Here is a 26,206-nt window from a genome sequence, read left to right as displayed (position 1 = left end):
GCTCGGACAGCCGGTAGTTAAGAGGCGAGATCTCATTGCCGCACCAGAGGATAGCAAGAAATCCGCAGTGAAGTGAAATGCCGCGCAGGACATGTACGCTCGATCTGTTTCAAGCACCGAGTGTCTGAGACCGTTTCCAGTGGAAGGCCACAGGACGACATACTCGGACGTGAAGTGCGCACAAGCGCCCACAAACGCACGCGGGCCCACGTCCTCGACCACGTGAATATTGCACCACGTGATGTCTTTCCCACGGAAGCTCGCTGGCGTCGCCGAGAACGGAGTCCGGTGCGTCGTCTCGAAAAGTTTGCCAGCTCGGCCTGCGTATTCGCGTCACGTCGCCCTAGTTCGCGTCCAGACTTCCTAGACTTGTGGCGGTACACCGGTATGCGGTACGTGCGCATATATTCACAAAAAACGAGATCTGACGAGTGAACACAGCTGACTATATGTCCATTTGCCGGCACGTATTGCTACGAGCGTACATACCGAGACATGTTATTACGACACTCCATATTGCTCGACGACCTCTTTCGCGTGCTCTGCCCCTATCTCGACCAAAGCTATATGCAAGCGGTCCCTCCGAAGTCGCGCCGAGTGGCGAAGGAAGGGGAGTCCAGCAGGACGCGGACTCGGCTCGTGACGACGGTACCCGTGCACCGGGTGCGGGTGAAGAAGGATGGGGTCGTGTCGAGCGGGTCAAACGGGCACTACTCCCTTCATGGCTGGTTGACGAGACCGCGCAGCAGACGGAAGCCGAAGGTGAAACGTCAAACTCCGAATCCAAGGAATCGACCCCTGACACGGGAGAGGATCCATTGGTCGCCTATATCGCGCAGCGACGACAGGGCAACGTCCTGTTCCACAGATTGGGGGACAGCCCGCACAAAATATTCGAGGTACTGGAGGCTGCTACGAGGAAACGGCGGACGGATGTCATTCAGCTTCTTGTGGTGGACGTGGTGGAGAATGGACACCTCCTCGGTCCGCAGCTACGCGTTGGGCTCATCGAACGCCTCCTTCTGCTTACGGAAAAGGATTTGCTGGCCAAGAAGCAGGCGCTCACGCTATTGGAGAGCGTACAGTCGTTCACCCAGCTCGTAACAATACCTGAAGCAACCAGGCTAACCGTCGCCGCAGCTATTCTAGCCATGCCTCGTAACCCCACCCTCGACTCCCGACTTTTGGACATGCTCGCTCTTCTCCTGCTCGATTACATGAACAGGGTTTCAGAGCGCGCCAGGGCAAACCCACAGCCGACGGCTATGTCCCTACGGGCTACTTCCGTAATGTATCTCCTCACTTATGACCTCGCAGCCTTAGGCCTGCAACGGCGCTCCTTGGACATCGTGAACTCCCTTGTTCATATTAACAGGCTCTCCCCCTACGCGATACAGAAAGCGGATCTCTCCTCGGGCGATTTTGCTCGAATCGTGCTCTTCGCACTTGTCCGCTCGTCTACCTCGTGGGGATGGCGCCGTCTTTCCACCGCTCTCATAGAGCGCGTGCTCCCCACCATGAATCTCATCACTCCCGACGTTGGCGAGCTGGCTGTGGAGGTGCTGCGATCCCAGGTCACGGACACGAGAGACAAGACAATAGAGTCCGCCACTGCTATTGTCGTCCAGCTCATGGAGCGTTGTCCTGGATTCAAGATCCCGCAGCCGGTGTTGCAAGACTTCTATGTGGGCGCCGAGCGACACCGCTGCCCGGAGCTTGCTGAGATGGTGTACAGCGTCTCGCAGTCGGATCTGGTCCGCAAGTATCACAAGCACGCCTATCTGCCTCCGGACAAGGGCACGCTCCGCTGGTTCCTCAGGTACCTCACAGACAAGCAGAAACACACGCACCTCGCGCGTGTGCTCGCCTCCCAGCTAGTCGACGAGAACATCCCGATCGCGCTGCAGTTCCGCGCACCTGTCATCGCGATCCTGGCCGCGCAGGGCTTTGCGTCGCAGGCCCGCGCGCTCTGGGAGCGCTACGCCGACAGCAAGGAGCCCGAGGTTGTGGTGGGCAACGCGGCCGCGATGCTCCGGTTGGTCAGCCTGTTCGTGAGCTTGAGCAAGCGATCGGAGTCCAGCATCCTGAAGGAGGGTGCCCCGCCCTCGGCAGTGCCCGTGCCCGACGTTGTGGATGCTGCAGTTGCCAGCATGGTGCGCGAAGAGAGCGAAGAGCCTTCGTTGGGTGGAAGTTCTGGAACCTCATCTCCGATAGCCGGTCTAACGCATTCTGGCGGTGCACAAGACTGGTCCAGTGCGTCGTTGCAGCCCAACGTGGTAGGAGAGGATGAATCTGGTATACCTTGTACTCAAGTTACCGAACGTTCCCTTCTGGAAGAACTAACGCATGCATGCGCTATCGAAGGTGATCCGAAGGTCGTTAATGAAGACGTAGACGCAACACGAGCCTCGGGCGGGGATCTCCCTGTAGAATCTGATCCGTCCCAACCTTTATCTGCGGAGACGACCGAAACCGAGGCAAGCGACGAACAGGCGGAATTGTCGGGGCTACACGCGGACGAGGCCAAGCGGAAGGGCTCCGACTTCAGGGAATTCGCCGAGCGGGTGTTCAATACGTTCCGGAGGAGTCGCGCGCCATACAAGGGGGCGCACCACTGGGAGCTGACCGCGATGGCGCGTGCGAGCTTCATGCTGGGCCACCTGGAGGAGGGCCTGGACGTGTTCAGGTACTTCTTCCGCGCACGTAAGGTGCCGGACATGTACGACATCAACGTCGCGCTCGCGGTCCTCGCGGAGCACAACCCGCCTGCGGCGGCGCGCGTCATCGAGCGCATGATCCGGATGGGCCTCGAGCCTGACGCGGTCTCCTTCGGGTCCGTCATCCACCACGCCGTCCTCCGCGGCGACATGCCGCTCGTGTCCGCGCTGATACGCCGCTCGCGCGAGGTCGGCGTGAGGCGGCTCTCGTACAAGACGGTGGGGACTCTCCTGCACGCAGGGGTCACCCTCCCGGACGAAGATGGACGGGTGTCGCCGCGCGCGCAGCTGCAGAGCTCGAGTGACCTCGTCGACTCGCTTCTGCAGGCGGGGACGGTGCCCTCTCCGCGGATGGGGCGTGACTGTGTTGCCGCTGCGCTCAGGGCGGACGACTCGGAGATGGCGTTCAGGTTCTGGCGGCTGCTCGTGAAGGACAAGGTGCAGTGGGACGACGAGGCCCAGGCGAGGACGCGTCAGTTGATCGCGAAGCGGATACAGAAGCATTACGTCGCGGGACGGGTGGACGAGACTCAGGCGCGCAGCATGCTGCGTGAACTCAAGGAGCGTCTTGTCCCGCTTGGGGGCGCAGGGACGGAGGCGGCGGCAACAGACATTGCCAGCGAAACGCGCGACGATTGAGTCAACGAAACTACACACAATCATTCGCGGAACTTCGGGCGCACAGGAGCACCACTCTATCTGGCAGAGCTTGTGATCATAGGCAGCAGGGTCGGCCCCATTGCAGGGCAGTCCCGATGACCGCGTTGACAGAGTGCGCGGGTCGGGGGTGCGTGCGAGGGCTTCGCACGGTGGTGCATCTTTGGGATCCTATTGGGTGCAGGATGGACGGGAGGCGTCGGCGGCGGGACGAGCGGGGCTGGTGCGAGGAGTGACTTTGCTGAGTCGCGTGCGGGGCAGGGAGGCACGGTGGGTGCTTCTTCGCGGCGGAGTGGTTGCCAAGGCTTCTGCGGCGGGTGGGGCGGGGACGGCTGGTGCGGTGGGAGAATATGTGTATGTTCGTCTAATGAGATATAGAGTGCAGATTCGCGCATTGGGTTGGCGATGGGGAGGCGGGCTGGTGCGTCTGAGCACTGGGCCTGGGTTGGTTCTGCGCGGGGCGTGTCGCGGGATGCCGGATGGGGTTAGCTGGTTGCATAGGAGGCATGCTTCGCGGTGGCAGGGCAGTGACTGTATTGAGGAGAAGAGAATGTCATAGGAATATTCAGAGTACGGGGGCTGCTTCGGGGAGAACAGATCAAGGCCGGGGCCTGGGGCCGCAGGCCGGGGGACGCGTGACTGGCGGGATGGGCGCTGAGGAGGGCTGAGGATGGTCGCACGGCGTGGCTGCTCAGCCTGCTCGTGCAAAGGAAGCCATCCCCGTTCTCGCGGGGCCCTTCTCAGATTAGCCTGATCGCACTCTCGACTCGTCCGCACAGGAGCGCCAGGCCACACGCGTCCAAACACAGCCAGTCGCTCAAAATCACGCCTCCGCACTCCGCACTCGCTCACTCCCCGCGCTCCCGCTGCTGCCTCTGCCCCCACCCCCACCCCCGCACGCCCCGCGCATGGCGTCGCGCACCAAGAAGGAGCTCTCCACGTCCCCGACCCCGCGCGAAGCCGCGTCGCCCGAGGAGAGTAGCAAGGTTAAGAGAAAGTGAGTGTCCAATGGGTCCCGCCGACATTTCCCCGCACGCTTTCATCCTCCACCCCCGCGTCCTCCCCGCACCCGCCCCTCCTCTCCTTCCGCCACGAGTGTCCCCGCACTCGCCACCCCGCAACGCACACGCATCCATGTCCCGTCCCTTTCCCTCTCTCCCCGTGCACGACGCTGACGCCCCTTTCCTCCCCCAGGCGCCAGTCTCAGAGTGCGTAGCCCCTCCACACACACGACCCACCCTGACCCCGCTCCAGGCTGCGACGCGTGTCGCGCACGCAAGGTCAGATGCGCCCGCGAGAATCCCGACGATCCCAAGACCTCCTGCAAACACTGCATCGCCCTCAACATCCCCTGCACCTATGACTACCAGCCCAAAAAACGCGGGCCTCCCAACCTGTGAGTCTCCTCCCCTTCTGCCCGCGCGGTCATCAGGGGAGCCCCACTGACACCCACCGAGCTACCTGCGCAGGTTGCAGGAGGCGGCCGCAGCTCAGGCGGCCGCAGCCCAGCAGCACGCAGAGGCCAGTGGCTCTGACATGAGTCAGTCCCCTGCCTCCACCTCCCATGCCGCGACCAGTCCCACACATGCCCTCTCGCCGTCAGTGCCTGGTGCCATCTCATTCCTGGACCAGTCGCTCGCGAGCGTGCCGACCATGGCGTCGACCGCCCTAACCCCTTCGCGCTATCCAATCACCGCGGACGGCTTCACCTCACACTACAATCCGATGCCCTCCCTCGGCACAGCCTATACGGCCGCCCGCGAGGAATACGTCCCTCCGCAAGATCAGTTCAGCACATACCCTCTACACAACTGGTCGTTCCGCCAACACCAAACCCTTCAGATACCTCCGCCAGCGACGATACCCCGCTATCCTACTACTACCGTGCCCATCGACTCGAAGATGTCGCCCCGAGGGACACCATCCTCCTCATCCTGGCTCTTTTCTTCGACTTTGTGTATCCGCTGACGCCGTGCATCCACAAGCAGTCCTTCATGGCTGACATCCACTCCCGTCGCGAGGAGCGAGATCCACTCTTTTTCGCGCTCGTCATGTCGACCGTTGCTGCGACCCTCGTACAGGTGCCCAGGTCCTACCTGCCTATGGACCGGCATGCCGTCCGCAAGCTTGCGCAGACCTGTCACGAAGCCTCGCGACACATCTCCGTCGCGTCATATGATCCGCCGACCTCCATGCACGTAGTCGTCCGTTACTTGTAAGTACGCCTCATGCTCCGCGAACCGTTTGCCTTACACACCCGCGACCGTGACTCGCCTTCTCTATCCAGTGACACGGTCTACCACTTCTGCGAGGGCCACGATGCAACACAACACGCTGCCTTCGGTGAGGCAGCGCACATCGCGATTACGCTTCGCATGCACGAGGAGTCCTCCTACGAGGGCCTGGACCTCATAGAGTGCGAAGTTCGTCGACGGACCTTTTGGCTGCTTTTTGGGGGTACGTGTTCCGGAGGTATTCAGAGCCTTCGTCTGCTCACACGACTCTCAATTGGGTACTGGGTCGCTGACATACAGCGGACAAGTCAATGTCGATCCTGCTGGGGCGACCCATCTCGCTTCGCGACGAGGACACCACGTGTAATTTTCCTAGGGAGCTAGATGACGAGTAGTGAGTGTCTTACGGCCTTTGCACTTCCCACCTCCACGCTTCCCTCTCCTATCCCTGTTCTCATCCCGGTGCATGCCGGTGCCCGCCGAACTTAACGTTAACTCTTCCCTGTCTGGAACGCGAAATGACGCTAATGTCGCCCGATCCCGTCCGGAACTTTGTTCTGTTCTGTTTTTGTTCGCAGCATCACACACAGCGCGTACCTGCCCCAGCCGCACGGCAAGACGGCGATCGTGTCCGGTTTGAACTACATATCGCGCATCTTCGCGCTGCTCGGCGAGATCCTCGTACGCATTCGCGTCGACAAGCGCTCCCCGCCGCAGGGCCAGTTCCTCACTGCGCGCCTCGAGGAGGTCGAGGCACTGCACTCGCGCATCATGAGCGCGCTCGCGCACGCGCCGGAGCCTCTGCGCCTCAAGCACGTCCTCAGCCCGAGCTACCTTCCCCGGAGCTCGGCGGCCCGAACTTCCGCCAGACGACCCTCGGCGAGGTCAAAGACTTCTTCGACAATCCGAACGCAAGCCGTGCGAATGCGCTGAACCCGTTCCTGGTCATGCAGGCGAACGTCTACGTCACACAGGTAGGCGTCCGGACCGCCGGAATCGTGTGCGCCGTCTATAAACGGGTGCTGATTGCGTGTGCTGTTTCTGCGATTAGCAACTCGTCCGGTTTGTTATCGAGCAGTACCGCGACGAGCTCATCACGTCGCTCCAGGGGAACATCGACGAGCAGCGCGTTGCTGAGGAGCGCGAGGCGGTTGCCAGCGAGCTTCTCAACATATTGCACAGGTCAGTGGTCTTGCGTCCCTCTGTTCCGGGGCTTGTTGCCACCGCGTCCCTCACGTACGGCTCGCTTACGACGCCGGGATCCCACAGCATCCCGATTCAGAGCATCGCGACCAACGGGCCCTCATTGGTGAGTCAAACGCGCTTCGTTTGATAGGCCGGCGTCGCCCGGCCAATCGTGGTAGCCCGTCGCTGACTGGCTGTCGCCCCGTTTCTTCGCGCGAATTTGGATAGGTGCATAAAGTGCGCTTCGTCGCGTCAACGCTGCTGGACGCGGTGCGAAAGGCGGAGACGGCTCCAGCGTCCGCTGCCCGGGCTCACGCGTATCTCTGTACGTACATCGTTCCTCCTTCTCCCTTGCACCCCTTCGCCTTCCGACCGTCTTTTCGGATCCGCGGAGTGTTTCTGGCTCTGCGTGTTTGTGTGCATGGCTGATGGCGTTGTTTACGTGTGCAGGGGACTTCCTGTCGATTCTGTCTGAGATCGAGCGGAACTATCTGTGAGTACCATTACCTTCTCGCCCCTGGTTTTCTCGTGTTGGGGACGATCCCTGAAGTCGCGCTGAGGCTTTTTGATGACTACAGGCTGGACGACGAGCCGCGCGACCCAGGCGCGAGCGCGGACGCGCTGCCTCTCCTGGGCAGCTGAGACTCCACAGCGCTGCAGTCGTCACGCCCCCTCCGCTGGCGCAAGGCCCACGGCGCCCATCACTATCGCTACGCTTCTCTCCCACTTTCTGTGCCGTTTCTGTGCCTCCGTTCCCTTCGCACTCCCTACGCCCCTGCTTCTCTCTCCAACCCGTGTGTGATTGCCTTCCGGCCAGCACTGCTGCCCCGCGTCCGTACCGTGTATGTCTGTATAATTCTGCTCCCAGTCGCGCCGGGTCGTACCGTATGATGTATCGTATTATGAGTCCACATTGCTATCGAAACGTTTGGCTTACTTTCCCTCTCTATCCCGTCTCTCCTCTTGGCTCAGGTACTCTCCTACCGCATACGATCCCACTCCACGGACCGCCGTCCGCATCTCAAGTAGTAAAACCTGCTTCGGACTACGTTAAAATCGAATGTCAATGGACACGCCTTCGAGTTGATTTTGAATATGAGCCTAAGCAGTGGGGAGTGGGAACGAACGCCCCGGCCCTGGACGTCGGCCCTGGACGCAACGGGCGCGGTGACGGCCGAGATGAGATCTGCGCGCGGGTAGACGCTGGCCGCTGGATCTGGCATTCGATCATCGGGAGGCGCTTGGAGGTTGTTGGGAGGCGCCCACGCCACACACCTGGCCGTCAACTGGCCGTCTGTACGGAACGCGCACCCTCGTTGCCTCCCGCCGCCACACCCGCGAGGCCTCCTATCACGCGTCCCCTCCTCCAGCCTACCGCCTATTGCGCCCGCCTGAAAACCTGTGCCCTTACCAGCTCCGACTACTGCGATGGCCGCGGAGGAGCCTGCAGGCAAGAACGTGCCTCTCCAAATCACAGAAGGTGCGAATCACTGCCTGAGGAGGATCCGGAAGGCCGCGTTGAGCTGCACGCGCGCGGGGCTGGTACGCTGACGACGATTCGTTGTACAGATGAAGCAGCGGTGTACGACAGGCAGATCCGCCTGTGGGGCTTGGAAGCCCAGCAGAGGTGAGCTTATTCCTCCGCCCGGACGCCCGCGCAAACGCTTTCCGCGTCCGCGCGCACGTCCGAGTCTATGCGGGTAGGCCCCACTGACTTGAACGAACGCGATGCAGGATGCGCAACGCGACGATTCTCATGGTCCGGCTGCGCGGCGTCGCGACGGAGGCGATCAAAAATATAGTCCTTGCTGGGATCGGCAAGCTGATCATCGCGGACGGGGACAGCGTCTTGGAGGAGGACCTAGGCGCTGGTTTCTTCTTCCGCGATGAGGACGTTGGCAAAAACGTAAGTGATGCGCCTTATCATATTGATGTGCTCTCTGCGCGCAGAGCGAGACACGTCTTTGTCTTGATGAAGCCAAGACGGGCTAAGAGCGTCTCTGGCACGACAGGTTTTCATTTTGCGTACGACCAGGTGGTCGTCAGACCCTTGGCCCTTGCGCGTTTTGCACAGCGTAGAATTGATTGTTCGATCAGAGCCTCGGCAGACGTAGAGGTCTTGTCTGGTGTCCGACTGGCGCGCAGTGGCTAGTGCATGCAGCAGATGAATTGCACAGTAGCTTCCTGCCTTACTGAGCCTGCCATACTTTTGGTGGCTAGGCTGTCGAACATCATCCCCGTCTCACTCTTCCATGAGCTTCATGTTCTTTGCAGAAATCGGAAGCCCAGACTCGCACCCTACTTTGCAGACTTGATTGGTACTTGCCATTGAATGGCTTCGAAGCATCCCGCTGCCCGGCGCCCCTGTAGAACCATGGCTGCACTGCTCGGACGAGAATGACTAGAGTCGCGCCCCTATGCGGCGCACCCGGGCGCTGTTATGACCGCCATGCGAAATGTCTCAGATGGTATGAAGTCATCACTAGAGATTATCCTCAGTGGCGATCGCACCGATTTTCTGGGGTGAGGCCACCTCAATTCCCGTCCTCTGAATTGATGGCAGCATATAGCTTTCAATGACCGAAAGTCTCAGCGGGACGATCGTATCTCTTCAGGTGCTGCGCTTGGTCACAGATGGAGCTCGGGCGTCGCCGAAGGCTGGTAGTCTTTGTCTGCTAATCGGATGAATACCGGCCGTGGAAAGAAGACACTGATTCCACAGGTCATGCACAGTGCTGACTGTCCGGAGCGTGCATACCAGAGATCGCACTGCACGAGACGTGCATGGTGCAGGAAACCGCGGCTTCTCTTCCTCTGCGTAAGCAGAACCGCGTGCGGCGGCCTTGGGACGACAAATGTGCGCGTCGCCGTTCGTCGCAGCAAGCCAAAATCACTTCGCTCACGCAGATTCTGAGGGCGGGAGGACTCCTGGCCCACCGTCGGGCGTCCGCACTTCCCTGCGTTCGCGGACACACTGTGATGCGGATCACGAAGGGTGGGGCATCTGGCAGACCTTCTCCATCTCGCCATCTCGCATTGCACCAGATCTCCATGTCGCGGAAGATGCCGCTTGCTCCTGGGCTGCACTGTGGGCAGTATCGCTAGCTTACCGGCGGCCGACGAAGGGAAGCGATCGCGCGGAAGCGTAGGCTGCTGCTAGTCCGTCTGTCGTCCGGGCTACGGACGTGCACCTCTAATTCTGCTGACTTCTGGTTCGACGCGTTGATGGGGTGTTACGTTACTTCCTGCCTCGCTCCTGTGGTTCGCCGGTCGTGTATTTCATCGCTGACTCGCCTGACCAGAAAGCTGAGGCAGCAAAAGCACGGGTGGAGAGCCTCAACCCGCTCGTGACGATCGAGGCCTTACCCAAGCATGTCACGCAAGACAACACGTTGGAGTCGTTGTTGCACGACGTCGACATGGTTTGTGTCACCGATATGGATCGCAGCACGCTGGTAGGAGTATCCATCCTTCGTTCGGGCCTTTTCGGCTGACATTTGCCAGATCCGCGTGAACAATGCATGCCGACAAGCAGGCAAGCCCTTCTACGCAGGGGGGACATACGGACTGCTGGGTTACATTTTCTGCGACCTACTGACGCATGATTACATCGCACCGTGAGTCTCAGTATATTTCTATCGTCGCTCTCGACCCGTCACGCTGGCGCGGCATCAGTGATCGAGCAAATCCCAAAGACTCGAGCAAGAACATCAAGAATACCACCGTGTATTGTCCAATCCAGACTGCTCTGGAGCATCGCTGGTCGAAATTGACCAGGCGACAGACAAAAGAGCTCAATCCTAGTGCCATTTTCACCATTTTTGGTATGATTTCCTCGCCGGCGGTGTGCAGGCAGAGCTAATCTGTCTTCTCTCTCTCCGCTCTTATTACATCCTCAAGGGCTATGGGAGTACCAGGCTCGTCACGGCGCCCTCCCCAACGCCACCGGCGCAGCGCCTGCCCTCGAGGAGGCGGCAAATTCTGTCCTCGCCAAGGCTGACGTCAACCGGCAAGCAATGCCTACTATTCCGCACGAGTCCATCGAGTGAGTCGAGGCTGCACGTCTATCAGCGATTAAGTTTTAATGGGCTCACCTGGGCCATCAGGGTTGTAGCGACTACTGCAGCACACGAGCTCTCCCCTGTGTGCGCGGTCGTCGGCGGAATGCTCGCACAGGACATCCTCAAGGCACTCGCCGCGCGCGAGTCTCCGATAGTGAACTTCTTCGCATTTGATGGATCCACGGGTGGAGGGACAGTCTGTCGGATGAACATCCCCTGACGTATCAGGGGTTCTCTCTGCCCTCCCAGCGGGTCAATGGTTTCGATGACGTGACACGACGGCTGCATCCGAGTCGCGAGCGAGCGATCTTCCACGAGAGCTCTCTCCGTTGGTGCGTGTGCGAAGGTGCAGGCCGGAGGGTGAGAACGCGTTGCGGTGTGCCTGTACGTACCGATGGTTCTAGGCTGTTCTACTTGGCCATCCTTGTTTTTCTGGGACGTGGCTCCGTGGTGCGACGGTTCGTGGAGCCTCGAGCGCGATCACGCGCTCTCGAGTAGGCCAGGAAAGACAGAACTCCGAACGATGATATTGGCCAAGCGCGCCAAGGTGCGCCGATGAGATGGTAGGAGAAGAGGGCATCGTCGGACGCGTTGTGTGCGCTCGTCACTTACAAATGCCGAGCGGAGTATATGGAGGTGATGTTCATGCCGCGCTCAATCGACCCCTCGCCTTGTCACAGCCGCGATGCGATTGACCAATGTCTCCGAGTCGGGCAGGTGACGGAATTTGACCCGACTACGAACTCGGAGGTACGCCATCAATGTCCCTCTCTGCGGACGGGTTCATCTGGCAACCATACCAGGTGATGTGAAGCGTTGCTGTCGCAGCGTTGTTCGGGGAGCGCTATACTTACGCGGCGTCGTAAGAGGCTCGTCTGTATAAGGCCAACGACCGTCGCAGATTGCATATTGCGGGTGGTCTGTGCGTCGTCAGCGGAGTTGCTTGAAATGAATGCACATTGCATGCACTCCGAGTCTGAACGAGTGATCGGGGATAACGACGTAATCCGGTGGCCAACATTCCCTATAATGGCTTGCAAGTCACGTCGAGGTTTCGGGATCTCTAGGACGTAAGTAGACACATCTTCTCACAGATCTATTTCTCAAGATCCAGACTAGGCGATGGCACCGATGGCTCTTTCCTAAAAGACTCTTGAGTAGCCGGCTCATGTGGGATTCATACCCGAGCTGGACTCCCCTAGACCCGACATTATTGCATTGAAAGGGTGACGGTGGGATTCGCGTGCCATCAATTACTAACTCAGATCTATCAGCCCCAATGATACTTCCACCCTTCTTAACCAGACGCAGTAATCATGAAGTGGACGGTACACGGTGGGTGTACATAATGCATATGCAAGCCATGCGCGCATAGACAGCTCTACTTATGGCCAAGCATTCGCCACACATGATGTCGGAAATATTAATTTTTAGACCAATCCAGCGTCTTCTGCTTCCTAGGCGATCGATCAAAGGCGTACCGACTCGGGAGTAACCCAATTGGGGCGGCGAGATACTGCCTCCATGAATACTCGTTCACGCAGCCACTTGCGCATGCGATGTATGAACGCAAGGTAATGCGCGGTCACCTCGCTACAATATTGTGCGTCGGTCATTCCCACCACTGGCAGAGGATCGAGAACGCTGGAAAGTACCTGGGATACGGTCCTCAGAATTTGTTCGAGATACGGTAACCAGACGGCAACTTTATGATCGGTCATGCATTGTAGACGGATTAGTGCATTCTCCTCGGTCTGACCGCGAGATATCTCTCGACCAATCGACCATAGGATGGTGGCAGTAAATCCAGGCCTGACCGTCACTTCATGAGGTGCGGAGATTCTGCGTTGATTGACCTACACCATACGCTGATAGCATATTCAAAGGACCATGACCATACAGCCACCAGGAGCCAGTTGACGGTCTGAAGGTACTGACTTGGTTGAGTATCCATAATGGGAGCGGGTAACTGTTGTATCTCGTGCACTTCTCACGTCGGCCAGCCTCTTGGCTCCTGCATGGACCTGCCGAATGGGGCGCGATCTCTCCGGTAGGGTATTTTGAAGACGGTTGCCGGGAATGTCGCTATGTCAACTGATGCCTTGAAGCGGTCATGATAATGGCGCCTTTGCCACTGGCAGAGCGCGTTGGCATTGCGACTGATGAAGCTTGATTAAGGTTGAAATCGCAACCGGTTTTGCGCTGAGCCTATAGCCAGTCTCGTGTACAGGCTCGGAGAGCAAGTTGCCCAAACAACATTCAAGTGCGTCATGGTGTCCAGAATCGAACGGTGTTGTTCTGGTATTGTTCATTTTAGTGTTATATATCAAGGCGTTCCGCTCACTTGGTTCCGTCAATGTGAGCTTAGTGGCATTACCTCACCGGAGGCCCGGGACTCCCCTGGTCCCTGTGCCGTTAACGCATGTACTCGGAGACGGTATGTCTCATCTAGTCCGAAGAGGCTTCAGAAGATATACCGCTCGCCGTTGTTTGGGCGTCGTCCCAGAGATCGTCGGCACTTGTACAGACTGGATGTCGACCTCTCTTGAGAGTTGAGCGGGTCTCTCAAGATTCTGCGCAATCAGTGCGCCAATTCTACTACATGTTGATTTCATGTAAATATTGATGCTTTAGACAGGCTTGCGAAGACGAAGCTGACCATGACGCAATGCTGAAATTGTCGGATCGTGAGGAAAACCCACCGTCGACGGGCCGTAGGTTTACTACGGCTGCTCCCAGGCCGCTCCTAGCAGTAGCATGGGTATGACTCGACGACAGACGCCTGAGCATAACGCGACCATACATGCGTTCGGAGAGTGGTGGATCGGGAGCTTACGGACCTACCATGAGTATCTCGTTCAACGACTAGATGCCAATTCTACTGAACGTCATAGACAGAACCTTTCACGATTCCACCGACGTGGGGACAGTCGAAGACGAAAATGGGATTGTCCCCCTTCAACTCTGGCGCTGCCTTTCGTGGCCAACTGCTCCGGTTCCGGTGTACCGCGAGGGGTGCTTGCTTCTGCTTCGGAAGGTTTGTGAGCGTGCGGGCCGATTGATTAAGAGGATGTGGGTATTCTTGTTCAGTTGCTCCTGGGCCATTCTGGACAATCATATGCGAGCGTCGGGCAGGTTCTGCACTCTCCACATCGAAGGCGCGAGGCAGCTATGACGCCGATAACTTGAACCCTGGTTATGCCGGACAAGTCCCGGCCAATGGAATCGCTGCGAACGCACCAGAAACACGCTCTGTGAAGCTCGAGAACTTCATTTGCAGCAGCGAATGTTCAGTAATCCTCCTCGTTGTGGTCCGGCAGCGAGCGCCTCAGGTGCAGCTCTACGGTGCAAAACCATACCACCTGATGTTTCCGCACCTCCGTCGCATGAGTGCGCCCAATGTGCGCGCGAGTTGGAGTTGTGTGCCAGGTGGGTTAGGACATCCTGTGGCAATAGCATGTCCTAGCGTTAGCGAGAATTGCGACGATGAGTATGCGGATGGATGCACTCATATATATGGTCAATAGTCACTGGTCGAGGTCCTAAGGATGACTCAGTCTATCGACACATCCGACGAATCACGGATCTCGGGATCCTGTCAGGAAATTGTTGATGAAGCAAGAGAACTTGAAAGAGAATATCTGAATCCCGTCGGCTCAAGTGCTTCAAAGCGAGAGCAACGATGTGGAGAGGTTCATCGATCTAACATTGCTGTTGAGGTCCCAACGGTACTTAGTGATCCAGCAACAAGGCAGGCGCTGATGGAGCCCAAAAGGTCGTGCATGATAGTGCGGTGTAAGCGATAACTGTATTACGGCCGCTCTATACAAATTAACGATCTAAACATCTCCCGTCGTCCCTTGATCACCCCTTTGTCTGAGCACTGTGAGCAGTCGATAGAAGTCTGCGACAAGATATAGGCTGCCGGCGACGACGATCAAGCCACCTTTCTCCGCTTGCCTGCGCGCCGCCCAGTCCAAGGCCGAACGAAGTTGCGCGATCTCGTCTTGATTTTCATCGTCGCCGACACCGCCCCAGATCGCCGCATTGGGGGCTAGCCTGCCGATGGCGCCAACCAACGCTCCGCGAGGTTCATGCCGAACCCAGGGCATTCCTTCAGGAGGTGAGAAGGGAAGTGGTGCAACTGCGATGTCGGCGGGAACAGACATTAGGGGCGCGAGAGTCTGATCTGGTGTCTTGGGAGGGGAAGACGAAAGGGCCAGGATATACGTGAGTGCAAGAGGCCGCTGGTCGTGTGAGACCGATTTGATGTACGCCGACAGGGTACGCGCTGAGGCGGGATTGTGTGCGCCGTCCACCAACACAGGCGCTGCTAGCCCAGGAACACGGTGCCAGGACAGCCGACCAGGCCACTGTGTGTTCTGTATCCCCCGCGCTATCACTTCCGGTGTAATCCGGTCGACCCAGGGCAGACGGGCGGTCCTCTGCGTTCGGATGGCAGAGATGACACCGAGAGCAACACCCAAGTTTGCCAGTTGGTGCTCACCCTGCAAGGGTAGCAGTGCACGTATCGGACTATCAAAGCAGGGGAATTCGGCTTCGACAGGGATAGGAGGAGGGGGGATCTGGTTGGCAGATGGACGCGGACCATCCAGGTCCTTGTGCCACTCGCGCTTGCTGACAATCGGTGCTGTGAGCAGCTCTCCTCCAGCCTGCCCTACTACTTCCCGTGCGGCGGTCTCCACTTCAAAATGAGTCTGTTGTCCGAGGACGAACGGACGCCCGACTCTGGCGATAGCGGCCTTTTCACGGGCTATGGCAGCGACCGTACCGCCCAGAAATGCCTGATGGTCGAGATCGACAGCCGTCATTGCTGACGCTAGTACTGTGTCGTCAGGAACGATGTTGGTTGCGTCGAGTCGCCCGCCCATTCCTACTTCGAGTACGACAACATCAACTCCAGCGGTCTCGAAGAGATTCAGAGCTGTGCAAGTCAGCAACTCGAAGTTGCTTGCGCCTATTCCGTTCTTGTGGTCTGCCTGGGTAACGCGAGCGCGAGCAGCACTATACGCATCCATAGACACTGGCACATCGTTGAAGGTGATCGAGTCATTGACAGAGATAAGGTGCGGGCTATTGAAACGCCCTACGTTGAACTGTGCAGTAGGCGCGGCCGCGCGGAAAATAGACGAAAGGAAAGCGGATACACTCCCCTTCCCATTCGTGCCCGTGATGTGGCAGGTAGGACGAGTATAGGCGGGTAGCTGCGCCTGCAGTTTGCGGATCCGCTCGAGCGACAGGTCAATGGACATGTTCCGGATGTAATGCGCCGTCAGGCTTGGTCCGCGGGAGAACGAATGGACAATTTTAGTACAAGATGCCGTAGTATTTGGGCATGCCCACATGTAAACCCACGGTACAGTGCCCTGAGCTTGTGGTGATTGTCAGCCGTTAGTAGGAGCTGAGATATAAGCCTAGCTCGCTCCTACATTGTGAGTTGATTGTGAGCCAGAAGAATGGCAGCTTCGGGTTGCAATCGACTGGAGTACTAAAGGAAGCGCTTATCGGCGCTTTCGGACGGGAGCAACTTGAAACTGCATACATATTGAATACATAAGTCCACGACCTGGATGTGATACTTACTCACGCGTCAGCACTGCAGTCTTGCAGAGTATGTTTGATCGAAAACCGGGCTTAGAAAGTGGAAGGTGAGGATTCGGGACGTGCTAGCGTACCGAAGTATGCTGACTAAGCAGTACACATATGCTTTCGGCACTTGCTCCGGCGTTTTCCGGTGGCAGTAATGAGATGTCGGCCCAGCGCCATGTTACGGCCACATTCGTTCTGTACATCTCAAAGCTTGCGACTGCGGTGAGCAGTGAGAAGACTGTATCAAAACCCAATTATTACGAATGGAATGGCTTCGTAGCTAGACGGATCAATAAATCGTGGGGCAGACGTAGCACAGGGATTACTTGCAGCCTTGTCACATCCTCACGCTTCCCCCAGGACTGTCTACTGAAACGCAAGCGCACAGGGATGAGTAGTATGGATACCAAAATCAGCGCAATCGTGCACCAGAATGAGGTCTCTGTATGCCTCGTGTGCTAGTGCTCCGAAATCCTATGTATACAACGAGGCGGTTGACGAGAAATTATGGATCCTATCGGAACTGAGATGGGTGGGACAACAATCATGAGGAACTGATAGGCTACGGCGGGGCTACAATGCAGTAGAAGGATGTTTAGTCGCATGGTGTAGCATGTGCCAATCGTGACTGTACTAACCAGCGATCTTCGCACACGTCGGGACCGCAAGTGGCCAATAAGCTGCAGGCAGGGGTTTCATTAGTATCGCCAATATCATGAAATCCATGTGAGACACTTACGTCCGCTGAACAGACCCCATAAGAATGCGAAGACCATCATAACTCCGATACCCTTCGCGAAGGACCATACAACAATGCACACAGGTCCCGTCAGGAAGTGCATGACAATCAGAACATTGATTGGCCCAGCCTTGTCAGCCGAAACCCACCATGTTGTCCCACAGCGTTCATTGACGTTGCCACCGACAGAACACCTGATCCCTGCGAGGCAGACAATCCGATTGCAAGGCAATAGCCTGAGACAAGCTATCAGCGAGCCTCGTAACACACTACTCACTGGGATTGTAGAACAGAGATATCACGAACTGAAGAACTGCAGAAAGCAGAAGGCCAAATAGAAGCCGTTTCCCTCGATGCGGCAAATGGATAGGTCGCAAACGCGGTACATACTCTGTGCTTCTCGGCGGCGTGGTATTGCTTGACGAGCGCCACCGACACAAGGCCGATGGCTAGGCTCAGAAACCCCAGGAAGCGGAGGGCCCACTGCACAGACGTCCGTTCAATGAGGACTTCAAGTTGACATACGGGGGAGAGGGAACAACCTCCGCTACTGTCGGTTCCTGACTATGAAACTGCACGAGCACTATGCGGCAAGAATCACGACATCTTCATTTTACACTTGCAATGCCTGAGGGCGAGACTACGTCTCTTGTCGAACCACTGGGTGGCAATGCGATGGCAAGAATCCAAAGAGATTCCGATCCTGCGGGTAGGATGAATCAGGTTACATCTGACATAAGACAATTTCGAAGAGGTTACCCGAACAGGACGCCTTCGGAGAGGAAGAATTGCCAGTATGATGTCATTTGGACGCAAGCTCGAAGACAAGTACAGTTTTCAGCACGCCGAGGAGGATGGGCGCGCGAATCCAAAATTTGATATGACGACATTGGAGAACGGCCCCAGCGAGAATCCAAAGCCCTTGCACATCCACCGAGAAACTGCGAGTTTACATTTGAGGTGTACGCATCTTGGGACACGCACCCGACAGTAGAAATGCCGAAGCCAATAGTGATGAGCCAAATCGCTACAACGGTCATCCAGGCATGGAGACCACCGTCTGGAGGCTCGTCTAGCTGAGGCAGTGACTGCAGTTGCTTCATATTTGGGTGTCGGTGTTCAGCGCAAATCGCTGGTGAGACAGTTTCCTTGGGTTAGATTCGCATCGTTGTACGATACATAGACAAGAATAACCACGTCGCATGAAGGTGTGACTTCGATGAGCCATCTGTTCACCCCTCTTCTATGCGTGTTCAGAAGGTCATGCGTGCTCTCACAGCAAGTAATGAAAGTTGATTCCTGAATTCTGCTGATCGCTTCAGGGACGAGCATTGAGAGAAGATTCGCAATGCATACTGGTGCACTCAACAGATCTTGGAAATCGTCTATGAAGCTGCCTGGGACTTCGTTCTCGCCTTCGGACAGGATCTAGAATGAATGATCATGAACGGCAGCGCTACCATGGCTGTACCGATCGATATAATGTTAGTTGGATGCAAAGTGCGAGCGCTAAGGCCAGTGACCGCAATACCCGGTGGCGGACTTACGCGGACCGGTCGCTCGGAGAGGACCCAGGAGCCAGATCAACACTGAGTTTGCATGATCAATGCCGATGGAAAAACGGGTATAGGTCACAATGCATACACTCATCTGTGCCGGGAGTCGTATGCACTGCTCTGAAGCCGAAACCAAAGCGTTCCGTTGCAGGCAGTGCACGTGCCAAAGGAATCAGCGGCGCATGAACAGAAGCAGGATTGTCAATGAAGCATACACAACGGGTATGTCGGTCAATTAGACGGCATCTAATATGGCCACACATTCCGATATGCGTCGTGGTCAAATACGGGGAAAAATCAGCCTGTGGAATTAGATGTCGGATGCTATGGGTAATCAGTGCTAGAACAGTACACCAAGATCAGTAGATGCCATGAAGTGAACGTGCGTAGTGTCCGAGTATACGAATGTCCCTGATAGAGTCCTCAATTCAGTCATATATGGGTAAAGGCATGAGCCTGCGTTCGAATGAGTATTCCATTGACGTCGGACAATTGTCTGTAGTACACATACCTGTCAGCGTTGAAGAGGAAATTATTTGCCGCGTCTTCTCCCTCCAGAAAACGTGTTGGATAGATCACTTGATGAAAAACAACGTTAATTTCGAGTTTCTGGCGCACCAAGAAACACATTACCCAGATGACCACGTAGCTCCTGCAGGAGCTGCTCCATCTCTTCTCTCTCGGATTCATCGAAAGGCTCCGCAGTACGAGAGGCCTTGCGTCCGCGGGACTTCTCTTCTTGCACAGTGGCAGGTGGAGTCGGCGTGTTAGAAGTCGATGGCTGGGCATCACCGTCGGCCTCCTCTTTGCATGACGCGTCGGGGTGGCCAATGACAGTATGTGCATGGCCTACAGGGTGGACAGAGTTCTCGGAATTGTGGCCTGGTACGTCTTGGTCTCCGGACTCCGAGGGCACACGACCGAGCGGTTCACGCGAGCCGGTCTCCCTCACCTGTCATATTTGGTCAATCAGCGATAATTATTGGTGACTACGACCTACAGGCTGATTGAGACGCTCGTGGTGAACAATGAATTCTCGATATTGCTTCCATGTCGTGACGAGGTCGTCGGGGACAGCATGGAACACTTTCCTGTAATCTCGGTCTAAACAACATATCAGTGTTCGTTACGGTCGTACCATCGCTACGGTGAAGGTCAAGCTCAATGCTTACGTTATGTACGGCACATGACAACCAGACGTTCTTCCAAAACTCATCGCAGACCGGATCTTCAAATCCGTCTGGGTCTACTCGTGGAGTCGGGGTAGGAAGCGTCCAAGGTTTCTGCCCTAGTTTCGCGGCCACCTGCTTCCTGAGCAGAGAACGGACACCAGGTATTACTTCCTCCTCTCCAGTAGCGTCGTTACTCGCATCTCTGGCATGAGGAGGTTCCCTGTCCATCTGGGGATTGGGCGCAGCATTGGCCGGTGCACCAAGGAGCTCGCCGTCTGACATCCGTACTTCCTCGGGTTGCGCTGCGCCACCGTCCCCGTCCCCGCTCTCTGATCCGGGTCCAATCGGGTGGTCAATGGCTTGTGGCCCTGGTAGGCGGTTCTCGGCAACGAGCTTCTCCTCAAGAGTCGGCACGACTGAACTGGGAAAGCCAGGCTCCTTTTGACCCTGACGGTTGTACATCTGTCGTTCCTCTGCCAGGCTCCGCTCGTCTGCAGTGAGGTCGAGGCCCTTACTCTTGATCCCGGTCTTCCGCAAAAGCATGGCCATGTCTTTGTCACCGGCCTCGCCAGTTCCATGAATGGCTGCGATAGTCATGTGAGTCGGATTTTACGCGATGGGTCCGCGCTTACCTTGTTCCACACCATCGCGTGTATCGCGGAACAGGCCACCCATTGCAGTTCGTCTCTGCCCCTTTCCAACATGCGTCACGCCGGCCTCCTTACCATGCTGCTCTTCGTTTTCGGGGTCCCATGCGCTCTGCTGATCAGGAGATTTTGTAGGTTCAGAAGCCATCAAGTCGTCTTCATGCATTGCATCCACGTCGACCCCAATGTGCTCACGCATGAGCCGAACCCTTAGGGTGTGAGCGAACCGCCCAACTTTGAACGGCTTGCCCGCCATCGTACTGGATGTGATAAATGAACGGTCGTAGGCAGACCCGTAGAGAATGGGCAACCGACCAATCAAGCATGTCGGTATCACGAATGACAGCCGCTATCTCGGAGTCACGATCTCCACGTTGAGAACGCTCGTTGATGTTCGCACTTCCAATGATCGCGAGTCGGTCATCCACGATGCAGACCTGATCTCCGCTGTGTCAGCAACACCAGCGAAACGAAGTACCTTACTGACCTTGCCGTGAATGTAGACCTATTGTGAGTATAAGCCAAAGATTTGATTTGGCATGAAGCAAAACGAATGTCCTTACCTCCTCTGTAGTCAAAGCTCCGTCTCGCAGTTTGCCCCAATTTCTCAGAGAGAAGAACGAAATATAGTCGTCAGGCTACGGTAGTTTAGTGAGGATGCACATAGAATAGGTTGGAGGACGTACATCAATGCCCTCCTTGCGTAGGCGGCCAAAAATCGAATTAGGACCACGACAGATAGTCCGGTTCTGGCACTCCATAATGATGCGGATCTGGACGATGCTCAGTCTGGATCTAGGCACTCCCATTTGCCATCTTACCGAGCTACCATCGCTGTGATCGATGGGATACGTGAACCCGGGGATCAAAGGTATCATTACACAGCACTTCCATGGAGTTCCTTCTCCGTGTGCTCGAATGATACGAGCAACAAGAGCATCTCCAATCTGGTTCTCGATAGGAACCTCGTTGACGACAGTGCTAACAGGAAGTCAGTCCTGCATATACGTTGACAAGATTGGCCGCTCACGATGTGATGAAGAATTGGTTTTCGATGTAGACGAAGTGCTCCGACATCTGAATTGCTTTCGGGAGGTCAGGGAATGGCATCCTCCTTCAAACGGTACTCCATACCTTTCAGATACGCATTCTGGATGGAATGTTCAATTCGATCGGGCGTACCCATCGACCAGAGTCCTGCAGATCTGCAGATCTGCAGTTCGCATGTCCCAGTAAGACCCATTTGCGTGAGCTCACCAGGCCGGAACTCGGGCGGCGGTAACAGCATTGGCATTACACGTGTATGATTCTGATGCAGAATCAGATCTCCACTACGCAAACTCACACAACGTCCTGCAACAAACCTTGATTCTCAAGAGGAGGTTCCACCTACGACACGCGCATGAGCAATCATTCCTGTATGGAAGAGCAACATTGCAACGGCAAACCTCTGCACAAAATGACGCGCCAGGTCGCGAGCGGGTTGTCCTACGATTTGCAGTCCGACGTCGTGCCTATAAGTGATGGTGAGCAGCTAGCCAGAATGGTGTATATCTTGTCTTACCAAGGCATCCTAGGATTACAGCACGATCATACATATCCTCATCCGGCTTGTTGAGGGTATGAAAGTCGCTGATGCGAGGATTACTGTAGTCTTTTCCTGTAGAACATTAACACCCGATACAGCATCCACGATAGAGTCATACCAGGCCAGATCTGTTCAGATGCGTCTGGGGTGCCCTCCGGATCGTCGATGATAACATGTTGCGGCGTGTCCCACCTGCCCAGAGGTTGAGCGCAATGCATAACCACAGGCGCGAAGTGCATACCGTCCGAAACACAGATCGAAGCCTCCCATAAACGCTATGGCTTGATCTATCACGCACATCTTCTCGTGCTGGTAGGAATGCAATGAGGGCGCCGATCGGAAATCCATCCAGGAGACTTACATGCGCCCAATAGAAGGTGCCCGTCATAAAATGCGATGGCGACCGTTGGACCATGATATTGGGGTGTAGCGCTGTAAGCCTCTGCTTAGTATAACTTTAACATATGATCAATAAGTATTAGCTCGTATGAAACACAATACACTTGCTTGCTGTCGGTCGGTGTAGTCCTATTAGACACCTCTTGGCTGTTGACAATTATGAGATTTACACCTCGAAACTGAGTTGATGCACCTACTAGAGGATGATGTAGATCTTGACACCTTCTTTCGCTTTACGTTCAAGGAGATTGTCCAGGCGATACTTAGGCATCCCGGGCCGACGCATTTGAAGCTCTGGAATAATGAGGTTGGTTGACATTCGGTAGAGCAATGCTGTTTGTATACTCACCGGGAGATAGCCACCAATCATGAATGTAGATACTCTCCGTCGCCAGCAGTATAGCACGAGAAAGGTTCCAAAAGTAGTCACGCTGATGAGGCACAATGAGTCAGTCACATAATTTGATTGTACGGGGGACTCACGCCATCGACCAGCCATTGTGCTGCAACATTGAGACGAATGGGGGCAAAACTATCGAATCTGTTTTTGCCCGTGTAGTGACAATCCCTGGCAACTCGCTCGAGGGCGGCGATCCACTGAAGCATCTGACGCTGTGGATGTGTCGTCATCCAAGGTCTTCAATTCTCTCGCATTATATAACGTACCTCGTTCTTGGCATAGAGCTTGAGTCGCATCTGAGAATTCTCGACGTAGAAGGTATGTTTCGACACCTCGTTCGCCCTCAGCCGCTTCTTGTTGTTCACCTCCTGCTCGTCGTGCTTGTATTCATCGAGATCTTCTGGTCCTAGCAATGGGTTGGTGTTCGTCGACGGATCCAGCATGGGTGTTACCGGTCTCGAAGAGGACGATGTCGACGATCTCCAAGCGGTGGACGCAGACGGTCTGTGGTGCCCTGGATCGGTATCGGCATGGCCATCGCCATGATGGGCATCCCCGTTCCCGTTCGCCTGTTTCTCGTTGACGTTCGACGCAGACCGGGACTTCTCAGGGTTATGATGATGAATATGGAGGACCTTCTCGATATGACTTTTGATCGAGCCCATCTTGTGCCAGGTGTGTGGATGATGCGGCTCGGGGCGCTCGACCATGGCGCCTTCGTGTCCTATTGGCTGCACCTCTTCTGGATGATCGCCTTCGAAGTGCTGGAGAAGGTTCAGACCCTGTCGGTAATATCGCGTCGGTCGCTCGATCTTGAACTCGGTGTCGATCAAGAAGACGTCCCAAACGGTGAGCTACGCGGCGCGTACAAATCAGCGGCGTTCTGTGCACCAATTTAAACAACACGGCACCTCTCCGATCTCTTCATGCACGACTAGATAGCTGTCCCGCACTGAGCACCACTTCGGCGTCTTCCGCTCACGCCAGGAGGTCGCTCGACGCCCGAGACTACCCTTGTTGCCTATGGCCTCGATTCGTAGCATACCTGCTTTGTACTGGGCGCCGCCCGACTGCGCAAGTGACACCATAAGGGAGCTAATTTCAAGGAAACCTGCAAGACGGTTTGCAGACGGGTGCCACATCTATACGCGGCGTCAGTCCAGCTAGAAGGTTTCTTCAATACAAACGAACTGACGACTGCGCGTATAAGGCCAATGAGATAGTTCTCGAGCGCTTCACGTTGCAGGCGTGCAAAGTCAGCTCGTCCGACATCTCGCCCCCGCTCTTTCAAGAACTTGAAGTAGGGTAGGCCTACACCTGCAGTTAGCATCAACCCACACGAAAGATTGTGGTGCACATACTCATCATGGGAAAGTCTGGCAGTGTGTCCACGTTGCGGAAATACGCGTTCGAGACGGCGTAATGAGCATGAAGCGACAAGAACTCGCGCAGCTGTCGATACACCACCCATCGCACGGCACCGTTCGCGTACTCGCACTCGATGCGAAAGACGGCCTTGTTGCCGTGAAGCGGGTGCAAGCTATCACTGACGCGAATGCGCAAGCGGTGGAAGAGGATGGGCACGCGCCTATGGTCTCGCTCGTCGCGTTCAAACCATAGTCTTAGGACGAGCGCGGACAAGCCCCCTGCGATCAGCTCGTCGGTAATGTTCACCGACTGCGGGACTACCGCGGATGCCTGAGCCGGCTGATGGCTCTTGTTCTGGGATGCAATCTGTGGGATGAGGGAGCGCAGCCGATTCCACTTCGGAGCGACGTTCGGATGTTGTTCAGACTGGCTGCGCTGGATGTGCGGCATAGACTGTGAATGCCGAGCGTGATAGCTAGACGGACTGCCGGACGCTTGCGGTGTGCTGGGGTCCACGGTAGGGCTCCCGACCTTGTCATGTTTCTCGTTCGCCTCCGGTTCCACGCCTTCCTCTGCCCTGCCCTTGTCCTTGACCTCAGAACGCTGTTCCTTGTCTTCCTCGCCGCCTTCAACCAGCCAACGAAAATGGGATTGTTCCTCTCGCGGCGTGTCCAGCCGCTTCTTCATCGCGTTCCAAATATCATGGCCAGCGGCGCTATCGCGTCTTCTGGCCATTTTCTCAGCCCTCTGGCGTTCGCGCTCGCGCTGATGCGGATCCTGGTACTCCATGGCATCCCGGAAAGGAATGGTGGTACGAAAGTCACAAGTGCGGTCAGGACCTTCGTCCTCGTCCTCCCCAGGCGGTCCGTGGGGCTCCGACGCACGCTTTTGGTGGATACGTGAATCAAAGCCACCGGGCTGTGAGAGTGAGTAGCTCCGCGAGATCGACCGAGGGGGACCTGTGCGTCCAGAAGGGGTGTTGGGAGGTGGCAGACGAACACCGGAAAGTGACGACCGCCGCGGCCTATGCTTGGCCTGCTCACGCGAGATCAACGGAGATGGGGGTTCGTCGTCTTCTTCTGGTGAGTCCGTTCGACGAGAGGCCTCCTGGACCTGCGAAACCGCAGTCGGGTCTGCTTCGCCGTGCTCATGTGGCGGCGGTTGCTCATTCTCGTTGCCTTGGACCGCTTCAGGATTCACAAGCCGCTCGGCTTGGTCAGTGTTGCCAAGAGGCGGTGTTAGAGGATGCTCTGGAAGGTCCTGGTCTGCCTCGTGGTCCTGTAGACGGTGTTCCAGGGCATCATGAACGATGTCGACGAGGGTGTGCGGAGGTCGTGCGATGCTAGCCATCGCGACGACAGCTGCTGCTACACACGAAGATGGCCGTCAAGATGCAGGGGACAATCGTTATGCAGCAAGTATCAGAGAAATAACATACAGCACAGTCAAACGAGAGACAAGATAGTCAGAGGAGATATGGCAGAGGACGTCCTTCAAGTACTTAGCGTTCGTCACGTACCCCGCCTCAGCGCGACACGCCCCAGCCACAGCGGGGATTAAATTTGGCAGCTCTTGAGGTCATAACCTCCCGAAAGGATCACTCGTGAGCGCGTGCATTATGTAAGCCATAGGCGTTCAAACCGGCTCCACTCTAGGCTCGTTCCCAGCCGTTCTGGCGTAAGAAATTTCAAACTCAGTCGTGGCACTCCTCACGTTCGCCAGAACGGCTGGTCCAATTGGGCGCGCTTTACCTGAGTACCCCCGTGGGAAACGGGACTTAGAGAAATCGCGCACATCGTCTACTGAGCACAGAGCACCGAGAGCTCGTCCAGCGGCCCAAGTCGCTGTCCGTACGGAGGAAAGTGGTTTTATT

General features: G+C 56.4%; 6 protein-coding genes across 6 annotated transcripts; 4 read left to right on the top strand and 2 right to left on the bottom strand.

Moving 5' to 3' along the window:
• Positions 1-241: 241 nt before the first annotated feature.
• B0H18DRAFT_1119400 (uncharacterized protein) lies at positions 242-3,356 on the top strand (the record flags this gene model as incomplete). Its single annotated transcript, XM_048033938.1, has 3 exons — positions 242-288; positions 348-385; positions 442-3,356. 3 exons carry the CDS (start codon positions 242-244, stop codon positions 3,354-3,356), a joined length of 3,000 nt encoding a protein of 999 aa, XP_047893177.1.
• A 926-nt stretch (positions 3,357-4,282) lies between these two features.
• On the top strand, positions 4,283-7,435 carry B0H18DRAFT_1119399 (fungal-specific transcription factor domain-containing protein; the record flags this gene model as incomplete). The annotated part of the gene is made up of 13 exons (XM_048033937.1): positions 4,283-4,371; positions 4,569-4,582; positions 4,629-4,770; positions 4,844-5,161; positions 5,230-5,589; positions 5,662-5,831; positions 5,909-6,002; positions 6,187-6,355; positions 6,433-6,582; positions 6,660-6,917; positions 7,022-7,118; positions 7,244-7,286; positions 7,372-7,435. The coding sequence occupies 13 exons, from the start codon at positions 4,283-4,285 to the stop codon at positions 7,433-7,435; spliced, it is 1,968 nt and encodes a 655-aa protein (XP_047893176.1).
• Positions 7,436-8,067: 632 nt separating this feature from the next.
• Positions 8,068-11,292, top strand: B0H18DRAFT_1008963 (uncharacterized protein). The gene is made up of 8 exons (XM_048028830.1): positions 8,068-8,273; positions 8,363-8,420; positions 8,528-8,699; positions 10,096-10,248; positions 10,298-10,410; positions 10,469-10,617; positions 10,694-10,838; positions 10,900-11,292. Exons 1-8 carry the CDS (start codon positions 8,222-8,224, stop codon positions 11,072-11,074), a joined length of 1,017 nt encoding a protein of 338 aa, XP_047893175.1. The 5' UTR covers positions 8,068-8,221; the 3' UTR covers positions 11,075-11,292.
• Positions 11,293-14,628: 3,336 nt separating this feature from the next.
• Positions 14,629-16,539, bottom strand: B0H18DRAFT_1008957 (Mur ligase). Its single transcript, XM_048028829.1, has 4 exons — positions 16,463-16,539; positions 16,305-16,409; positions 16,219-16,246; positions 14,629-16,152 (listed from the first exon to the last, which is right to left on the bottom strand). The coding sequence occupies exon 4, from the start codon at positions 16,125-16,127 to the stop codon at positions 14,694-14,696; it is 1,434 nt and encodes a 477-aa protein (XP_047893174.1). The 5' UTR covers positions 16,128-16,152; positions 16,219-16,246; positions 16,305-16,409; positions 16,463-16,539; the 3' UTR covers positions 14,629-14,693.
• Positions 16,540-16,580: 41 nt separating this feature from the next.
• Positions 16,581-17,148, top strand: B0H18DRAFT_376471 (uncharacterized protein). The gene has a single exon (XM_048037812.1). It carries the CDS (start codon positions 16,624-16,626, stop codon positions 16,924-16,926), a length of 303 nt encoding a protein of 100 aa, XP_047893173.1. The 5' UTR covers positions 16,581-16,623; the 3' UTR covers positions 16,927-17,148.
• Positions 17,149-18,857: 1,709 nt separating this feature from the next.
• On the bottom strand, positions 18,858-25,871 carry B0H18DRAFT_1008946 (uncharacterized protein). Its single transcript, XM_048028828.1, has 27 exons — positions 24,327-25,871; positions 24,161-24,276; positions 23,877-24,107; positions 23,232-23,819; positions 23,049-23,177; positions 22,915-22,996; positions 22,763-22,859; positions 22,674-22,712; positions 22,528-22,621; positions 22,408-22,475; positions 22,285-22,358; positions 22,175-22,238; positions 22,143-22,151; positions 22,012-22,092; positions 21,713-21,909; positions 21,609-21,663; positions 21,400-21,559; positions 21,265-21,351; positions 21,142-21,216; positions 21,066-21,083; positions 20,894-21,015; positions 20,564-20,838; positions 19,898-20,515; positions 19,760-19,863; positions 19,393-19,711; positions 19,271-19,337; positions 18,858-19,215 (listed from the first exon to the last, which is right to left on the bottom strand). The coding sequence occupies exons 1-27, from the start codon at positions 25,681-25,683 to the stop codon at positions 19,188-19,190; spliced, it is 5,154 nt and encodes a 1,717-aa protein (XP_047893172.1). The 5' UTR covers positions 25,684-25,871; the 3' UTR covers positions 18,858-19,187.
• Between the last annotated feature and the right edge of the window lie 335 nt (positions 25,872-26,206).

The sequence above is a fragment of the Fomitopsis serialis genome (genome assembly GCF_022376445.1).
Source record: "Fomitopsis serialis strain Sig1Antser10 chromosome Unknown B0H18scaffold_35, whole genome shotgun sequence".
NCBI lineage: Eukaryota > Fungi > Basidiomycota > Agaricomycetes > Polyporales > Fomitopsidaceae > Fomitopsis > Fomitopsis serialis.
The sequence above is the reverse complement of the archived record's forward strand: the minus strand, read 5'-3'. Positions and strand labels throughout refer to the sequence as shown.